Source organism: Podarcis pityusensis (genome assembly GCF_964106645.2).
Source record: "Podarcis pityusensis genome assembly, chromosome: 14".
Classification (NCBI taxonomy): domain Eukaryota; kingdom Metazoa; phylum Chordata; class Lepidosauria; order Squamata; family Lacertidae; genus Podarcis; species Podarcis pityusensis.
Window position 1 is genome coordinate 51,061,527 of NC_138039.1, and position 9,510 is coordinate 51,071,036.

At 42.7% G+C, this 9,510-nt stretch overlaps 1 protein-coding gene across 1 annotated transcript in view; it reads left to right on the plus strand.

Moving 5' to 3' along the window:
- The window catches only part of MCEE (methylmalonyl-CoA epimerase), a 5,600-nt gene extending 3,334 nt beyond the window's left edge, over nt 1-2,266 (plus strand). Inside the window, 3 exon segments of the mRNA XM_080980194.1 lie at nt 202-389; nt 391-537; nt 1,339-2,266. Coding sequence (XP_080836320.1) covers nt 202-389; nt 391-537; nt 1,339-1,491 — 488 coding nt within the window. The 3' untranslated portion in view covers nt 1,492-2,266.
- The last annotated feature ends 7,244 nt before the right edge of the window (nt 2,267-9,510 follow it).

Below are 9,510 nucleotides of genomic sequence, written 5' to 3' on the forward strand. Positions count from 1 at the left end.
ACTGGACTAATGTCAGGGAGACCCTTCAGCCTCTGCTGATTTCTTATTTCCATTTTGTGTTGTGTGGTACCTGATTGCAACATAATCTCTTAATGTGATGACATGGGCGAGGTGCCCTGGAAAAGAGAGAAAGGTATGCATTGGTTTTATTGCTTAGAAGTGGTTCTTTTCTCAGTCTTTCTCTCTCGCTCTTCTTTTCAGGGCTTCTCAATTGGTTGCAAAAAAGAGCTGCTCCAACAGTGCGGACATTGGCAGACGCTGCTTCCTTGGCTCAGAAGTCTCTGTGGAAACTGGGTCGACTGAACCATGTGGCTATCGCAGTGCCCAATTTAGAAAAAGCCACCTCTTTGTACAGGGATGTGTTGGGTGCTCAGGTGAGCAAAATGGTACCCCCTTCCTGAACACGGCGTCTACACAGTCTTTGTGGACCTGGGCAACACAAAGTTGGAACTTCTGCACCCACTAGGGGAGAACAGCCCAATCGCTGGTTTCCTGAAGAAAAACAAGGAGGGAGGAATGCACCATATCTGCATTGAGGTATTTCCACTCCTCTTTCTTTTTGTTTGAATTTTTTTTTTAATCACATTGAAAAACCTGGATGCTTTACTTCATCGTAAGGCAGCGTATTTGAAATTCTGAGAATCCTAAGGTTCTTTACTACCTGATTTCTTTACTTCCTTTGAAGGGGTCAAATTTCTAGCCTTCATTAAGGTATGTTTTGAGAAGCTTGTTTGTGAATTGGGGTGATCTAATTTAGAAAAAAAGATGAGCAAGGGACCAATATGAAAGAGTTATATAAAGCCTAGTGTGGTGTGGAGACAGAGCTTCTCTCTGTCCCCTTTCTCGTAGGAGTAGAACCCACTGAGATCATCCAGCAAATCTGAACTAAGATTTAGGACAGACGAAAGGAAGCACTTCTTAAAAAGCACATGGTTAAACTATGGAATTTTCTACCACAGAATGTAGAGATGGCCACCAACTTGGATCTCTTTAAAAGGGGATTAGATGCATTCTGGGAGGAGGAAAAAGCTGCCAGAAGACCCTGATCAGGCTTCTCTGAATCGCAGTTGCTGGAGGTCACAGGCAGGAGGGGCTATTGCCCTCGTGTCCTGCGTCTGGTTTGCCACTCCTTGTGGGGAAAGCACAGCCTACACAACGCCTTTGGTTTGCTACAGCAGCAGCCAGGCTGTCCTTGGCTTGTTAGTTTTTAAAGCACAAACCTGTTTTCCAGCCTCCGCATCTCTTGTGATCTTCATCCAATTTTCTTTTTTTAATGTTGAGATTCAGTATTGTTTCCAACATATCCTTCTTAGACAAAAGTTTTCTTTTCTTTTAAAGGTGAACAGTATAACAGATGCCATAGCTGAACTGAAGGAGAAGAAGATCCGTGTTCTGAGCGAAGAGCCCAGAATTGGGGCCCATGGGAAACTGGTGGTTTTCCTCCATCCTAAGGACTGCAACGGAGTCCTAGTGGAACTTGAGCAAGCCTGAGTTGTGATCCTAACTGTGATAAGAAGAAATTAATGCCTATACTAAGAGAGGAGATGAGGCATATTTTCTGTGTTTTAAAATTACTACTCCTGATTTACTTGTTATTGAGGGTTTTTTCCCTGACTGAAAAGCATTAATAATAATGTGATTTGCCTTAAGAAGGAAAATTTAAATCTTGAAACACCAGTCTTAATTTGGGAAGACACCTTTTAGTCACTTGAACATCACCAAAATAAATTTTATTTGGCTTCCTTAGGATTCCTTTGAAGTGTATCTTGCAACAGTAAGCTGGGTGCATTTTATGCACGCTCTCCCTCTGGGCATAATTTTGCATCCATTTGGTAGATTTCTAGGTCATCTGCCATCACCCTGCTCTACATTTGTAAGTGACAAGTAAGGCAAGGGCGAGGTGTCTGGTTTTTTTTTTGTTTTTTCAGTAATTCCTTCAGTATTCCCTTAAGAAAACAGCCAGCAAGGGATCATCATATTCTCTGTGTTCACCTGTCTAAAGACTCATTGACTACTCCATTGATTGGTTCACTCAATCATAAGATGCTTATGGTCTTGTCTGGGTCCCCATGATTGCTAAGCAAGTCTTCTCTCCCCCCCCCCCCATCCGCATGAGAATTTGGGCCTTTTGATTACCTTTTGATTACCAATATTTGCTCTCATTTGATCACCAGTGTCACTTGCATAATTTATAGTAGTTTGTCTGCATTTATTATTTTGAATTATTACTGATGGTGCATAATAAAACATGATTTTTGTTTCTCTACTTAGTTCTTTCTAAAACTAAATGAGCTTTAATTGGCAGCCCAAACTAACAAAATGAGTTTCAATAGGGACAAATGTCAGGTTCTGCACTTAGGCAGGAAGAACCAGATACACAAATATAGGATGGGGGACACCTGGTTTACTAGCAGTACATGTGAAAAGGATCTAGGGGTCTTAGTGGACCACCAGAAGCTTGACATGAGTCCACAGTGTGATGCAGCAGCAAACAAGCAAATACTATTCTAGGCTGCATCCACAGAAGTTTAGTGTCCAGGTCAAAGGAAGTAATAGTCCCACTCTATTCCGCCTTGGTCAGATCACACCTGGAATCCTGAGTCCACATCTGGGAACCACAATTTAAGAAGGATATTGACAAGCTGGAACGTATGCAGAGGAGGGAGACCAAGATGATCAAGGGTCTGGAAACCAAGCCTTCTGAGGAGCGCTTGAAGGAGCTGGGTATGTTTAGCCTGGAAAAAAGGAGACTGAGAGGAGATATGATAGCCTTTTCACATATCTCAAGGGCTGTCACATGGAAGATAGAGCAAGCTTCTTTTCTCCTGCTCTGGAGGGGAGGACTTGAACCAATGGCTTCATGTTGCAAGAAAGGAGATTCTGACTAAACACCAGGAAGAACTTTCTGACAGTAAGAGTTGTTTGGCAATGGAACAGTCTCCTGTGGGAGTTGGTGGACTCTACTTCCTTGGAAGTTTTTGAGCAGAGGTTGGATGGCCATCTGTCAGAGATGCTTTAGCTGAGATTCCTGCATTGTAGAGGGTTGGACTAGATGACCCTCAGGGTCCCTTCCAACGCTACAATTCTATGAACCTTATGCATGTTTGTCGCTTTCAGTGAGGCGTATCTCCAGGTAGCTGGGAATAAGATTGCAATCTTAGTTTACTGAAACACTGGGTACAATCTGAGAAGGACTATACCACACAATATTGCTGAACTTTTGGTTTGTCACTGACAAGAAGGAGCACAAAAACTGCCACACTGGCAGGATAGGTGTGGTAGGTGACTGCCATATACAAGCTGAAGAACAGTTAGAGCAATACCTGGGACAGGAGAAGTTGGTTTTGAAGAGGGAGCAATTTAAATAATGCAAATGGGGTCTAGAGAGAGAAAAGAAATCCTGATAACACTTTACTAGAGAAAACTGAAGAACAGTGTATAATTTGAGGGAAAACAAATGGAGAATAGAATCATAGTTTTGTCTTTCTTACTGCAGGCCTTGTACATAGCAGAGAGACACTCAACTAAACCATACTGAGATAAAACTTACAAAGACCTACACAGCCAATTTCAGCACATGCTAACAGATCCACCACCACAATGCTTCTTGGTTAGATGACTTACTGGTAGTCAAATTAACTCTCAAGTTACAAACTGAACGATCTCTGTAGTTGCACTGTACCTTTACTGTGCACAGGGAGATGTTAGACTTGCAGAATAGATTTTGTTGCTCAATAACCTTGAAATTTGCTCAGAGCCGGCCTAAGACATCTTGCCGTCTGAGGCCAAGGACAAGATGGCACCACATTCCCTTCCACCTACAGAACTTTAGAAGATTGGCAGTAGAATCTTGGTTCTTGCATTTATATCCCACCTCCCGTCATGGGTTTTAAGGCTACATATATGTGGTTCCCAGATGGTCACCCACCCAGACACAGATAAGACCCAGACATGCTTAGCACCATCAACGGGGGGGGGGGGGATTTCTTGTGTGCCTTGGGACCAAAACTGACATCAGCTTACAGGTGAAACTCGGAAAATTAGAATATGTTGGAAAAGTTCATTTATTTCAGTAATTCAACTTAAAAGGTGAAACTAATATAAGAGATAGACTCAAGACATGCAAAGCGAGATATGTCAAAGCCTTTATTTGTTATAATTGTGATAATCATGGCTGATGAAAACCCCAAATTAACAATCTCAGAAAATTAGAATATTAAATGAAACCAGCAAAACAAGGACTGCAAATAGAGCAATATTGGACCTCTGAGAAGTAGAAGCATGCATATGTACTCAGTACTTGGTTTGGGCCCCTTTTGCATCAATTACTGCCTCAATGCGGCGTGGCATGGATGCTATCAGCCTGTGGCACTGCTGAGGTGTTATGGAAGACCAGGATGCTTCAATAGCAGCCTTCAGCTCTTCTGCATTGCTGGGTCTCATGTCTCTCATCTTTCTCTTGGCAATGCCCCATAGATTCTCTATGGGGTTCAGGTCAGGTGAGTTTGCTGGCCAATCAAGCACAGTAATCCCATGGGCATTGAACCAGGTTTTGGTACTTTTGGCAGTGTGGGCAGGTGCCAAGTCCTGCTGGAAAATGAAGTCAGCATCCCCATAAAGCTCGTCTGTGAAAGAAAGCATGAAGTGCTCCAAATTCTCCTGGTAGATGGCTGCGTTGACCCTGGACTTAATGAAGCAGAGTGGACCAACACCAGCTGATGACATGGCTCCCCAATTCTCTTTTCTGATGAGAGCAGCTTTTGCATCTCATTTGGAAACCAAGGACCCAGAGTCTGGAGGAAGAATGGGGAGGCACACAATGCCAGATGCTTGAAGTCCAATGTGAAGTTTCCACAGTCTGTTGATTTGGGGAGCCATGTCATCAGCTGGTTCCTAAGAAACCTTGCTGCTTGGGGTAAAGATAATATGGTGTCTCCCACACCCCAATTTCTTCACTGAAGCCAATGACACTTCTTAGCTTTTACTTAGGGGTGAATACGTCAGTTTCAGTTACTCCCCATTTCTCGTTTTGCCAGTCTGAAGCTCAATTCTCTGCACCAGTTTCCAATAAATAAATAAAAAACTTATTTTTTTATAGAGCATTATAGAGCAAATTTCCCCTAACAAATGGATTTTTGTATGCAATTTTGTCTAGTACAGTGGTACCTCGGGTTAAGAACTTAATTCATTCTGGAGGTCCGTTCTTAACCTGAAACTGTTCTTTACCCGAGGTACCAATTTAGCTAATGGGGCCTCCTGCTGCTACTGTGCCGCTGCCACACGATTTCTGTTCTCATCCTGAAGCAACTTTCTTAACCCGAGGTAATATTTCTGGGTGAGTAGAGTCTGTAACCTGAAGCGTCTGTAACCTGAAGCATCTATAACCCGAGGTACCACTGTATACACATTTTGCAAAGCAATTTCTTGGCAATATGATGCTTTTTGGTACATTATTTTAACTAATATATGCATTTGTATGGATTCTTTAACCCAGCATATGTGCTTTTGTACACATTACTCAGACAGAGGTAATTCAGAAACACGAGAATTTCAAAGAGTGCCTGGTGTCTGGTTCATGTATTGTTTCAGGAAATGTGAATTAGGTAAGTTCACCCTGAAAATGCAAAGTGAGCCAAACTTCTCCTCCATCCTAGTCTGATGTCAGCATTGCTTACTGGTCTGAGGGCAGCTGGGAACACAACTCCATTCTCCAATACCTCACTGCGGCTGCCCACCCTCAGCATCAGAGGAGCCAACTCCTAGGGGCCAAGGGCCCTTCACCCCCCTCCCAATAAAATATTTGAGGGGGCCGGGACCCCCCAAAGTTTTTTAAAATGTATTTTTATTAAAGATTTTCTTGATTTACAAAAGTGTGTGCAATGTCTCTCTTAGTCCCCCCCCCCCCATGTAATATTTTCCCTTTTTTTACAAATCGGTTTCATTTGTTGAGACATTAGGAAGAAAAGGGGGAAAGAGGTGGATGGGGGGAAAGATGAGTGGGGGTGGGGTCAGGTGGCGATGTTTCTATTTTACTTAATATATGTGGGCTTTGGTGTCAGCGTCGCTTGTGCAGGTTCTCTGCTGTTCACTTGTGTTCCTTTGGTGGTGAGAGGTTGGGGTTGGCCCAGGGTGTGGTTGTTCATTTGTGGTTGGCTGTGGTGGTCGTTGTTTTCATGTGTGAGTGGGGTGGGTGGGTGTTTTTGCCCAATCACAGAGAAATAAAAATTGCCCCACAAAATCCCCATTCCCCCAAAATGGCCCCTAGTGGCTGAGCATGGCATTTCCTGCTTCAGTTTGTTCTTCCCTCGTCATCTGCCTTTAAATGAACTACAGTATCAGGGTTATGGTAAAATATTCAAATTCTTCCACTGTTTTTATGTTTTTATACTTTTCCTTAAGGGGAGCATAAAACACCTTCTTAATAGCACCCCTAATTAAGAGCACATTAAACTCACACATTTTATATAGCACTTTCCGGAGCAGACACAGAGAGAAAGCAAACTTTGATTTCTGCTATAATTTTACCTTCAGTCAAAACTGAATAATTCATCACCCGGCAATGTCTAACGTATAGATGAATGTGTAATACCCCCAAGTTGTAAGAGACTTCATTAAGGCCTGATTTCGGAAACGGACGCAAGTACTGTAACTGCTCTACTTTAACTGGAGTGCTGGTCCATCTGCTTTTCCATCTGTAACGTCATTTTACGTATATCAAAAGGAAACTGATGGCCTTCTAAAGAGGATAAACCCCTAAAGGGCAGGGTGAGAGAATCCAGCGAAAAAGCCTATGAACAAGAATATTGAAAGAATCTCAATGCTATGCTGTCTAATGTTTTGCAGGTGAAGAGGAGACCTGTTCAATGTGCTCCTACCCTTCTCATCCGTCTCCACCAATTTATTTCACACCACTGAAGGCCCTATCCTGCCTGGCATATGAAGGCTGTATTCAGCATACCCTAAAACAGCTTCCAGCCACTGCTTTTTAAGAATCAAGCTGTGGGTTGTCCTTTTGCTTTAAAAACATTTTAAAATGTTCTGAACAGTGGTTCAGAACATACCTTAGGCCACGTTCCAGTGGGCTTGAAATGGCAGGATGTGCACTGCTGTGGTTCTTGTGCACATTCATTTATTTAAGAGCATCAGAAGAGCCTTCAGGATCAGGCCAAAGGGGGAGGCATCTAGTCCAACACCTTGTTCTCACAGTGGCCAACCAGGTGCCTGTGGGGAACCTGAAAGCAGGCCCTGAGCCCAGGAGCCCCCTCCCCACCTGGGGCTTCCAGCAACTGGGATTCAGAAGCATTCCCGCCTCCCACCATGGAGCTGGCAGCTGTCAGTCGCCCTCTCCTCCACCACCGGCTAAACCTCTCTAAAAGCCACCCAGGTCCTGGGGAGCAAGTTCCAGAGGTCAGCTCTGTGCTGCTTGAAGGACTTCCTTTGATCTGTGCTGAACCTTTCATCATTCAGCTTCATCTGATGTCCACAAGTTCTAGTGTTATGAGAGAAGGAGAAAAGAACTTCTCTATCCACCTTCTCCATGCCATGAAGGATTTTATAAACTCCCACCATGCCGTCTCTTACACACCTTTTCTCTAAACGAGGAAGTCCCAAATGCTGCAACCTTTCTTCATAGGGAAGTCACTCTGTCCCCTTGAAAACTTTGGTTGCCCTTTTCTGAAACGTTTCCAATATTTTTGCCTGCCATCCCAATCTCCAAGTAGTGTAAGATTCCAGGGGTTCCAGGAGCTTCCCCAGGGTTCGGTTTCCTTTGGAATAAGGTACAGCAGACTGTGCTGTTTTTATGACATATGGTTTATTTACACATTCATTCATTCATTCATTCATTCATTCATTCATTTACAGAGCCACTTCCTTTGTTACCTTAATGGCCCATGCTGGCCACCACCTCAACAGGAAACTAGCCTGGCTATTCCAGGAATTAAATCCACACTGGATCCAGGAATTAGAGGATGGATCTAATTCATATTTCACAGGAGTCCTTTGAACATTGTTATCATCAATAATATATGAAATAATTTGCCAAGTAGATGAAAAAGAATCTTTTTTACATTTGCCCTCTAGCATACTTTCATTTTTGAGTTAATTTTTCAACAGTGGCTATAGCCCAGTTTTGACTATAAAATAATAAATCCTTATTTAATCCTTCTAAATATTTCCATTTTCTTCCAATAACCATCATGGCAATTAACAATAAATATAGAATCAACTCTTTATTCAAACCATCTTCAGTTGTCCTATCCATATCCCTCACCAAAGTGTGCTGAAAGGTTGGTCCTTTGTTTCATCATCCGTCATCTACACTAATTAAGGAACTAGAGAGTCAGTTGCATCTCTCTGCTTAACCCTACACAAAACCATTCCCATAGCATGAGACAAATAAGGGTCACAAAAACAAAACACTTTTGCAAGAAGCAGGATTAATAAAAGCTCGTAGTAGATCATCATCTGCAGGGAAGGGCTGTAGCTCAGCAGCAAAGCATCTGGTTTTCGTACAGAGGGCCCCAGGGCTGATCTTAGGCTGTGTACACACTGCACCATTAATGTGCATTGGAAGCACATTTTCCCCTAGCAGAATTCTGGCACTGCTGAGAATTCTGACTCTATAATGGGTAAACTACAGCGCCCAGAATTATTTGAGGGAGGAAATGTGCTTGTCAGAGGAGACAATGCTAGACCAGAAAGACCCAGCAAAGGGCAGTTTCCAATGTTATGAACACAACACAGGAGTCCTGGGTTCAAATCACCTAGTTCTGCTAGATATTACAGTGGTAACTTGCGTTCTCAAATGCCTTGGTTCCCAAACACCGAAAACCTGGAAGTAAGTATTCTGTTTTTTTAATGTTTTTCGGAAGCCAAACATCCTACGTGGCTGTTGGCTATTGTTTCCAGTGGCCTGCAACAATCAGAAGCTGCACCTTGGTTTTCAAACATTTTGGAAGTCAAACGGACTTCCGGAACAGACTAAGTTTGGTGCTTTTGCTATTTATTTTGCATTTTTGTTTTTGAGGCTTTTTTGGTTAATTTGTATTTGTGACTTTGTGGATGATAATTTTTATCATCTACAATACTCTTGTATTGATTTTATAGTACAGTGGTACCTTGGGTTACATACGCTTCGGGTTACATACGCTTCAGTTTACATATGCTTCAGGTTACACACTCCGCTAACCCAGAAATAGTGCTTCAGGTTAAGAACTTTGCCTCAGGATAAGAACAGAAATTGGGCTCCGGTGGTGCGGCAGCAGCAACAGCAGGAGGCCCCATTAGCTAAAGTGGTGCTTCAGGTTAAGAACAGTTTCAGGTTAAGAACAGACCTCCAGAACGAATTAAGTACTTAACCTGAAGTACCACTGTACAGTACATTGATTATTGCTTTCATTTTATGGATCAATGAAAGCAATGGATACAATGGATACAATCTCGCTAGATAGTAAAATTCAGGTTAAATTGCTGTTTTAGGGGCTGTTTTTAAAAGTCTGGAACAGATTG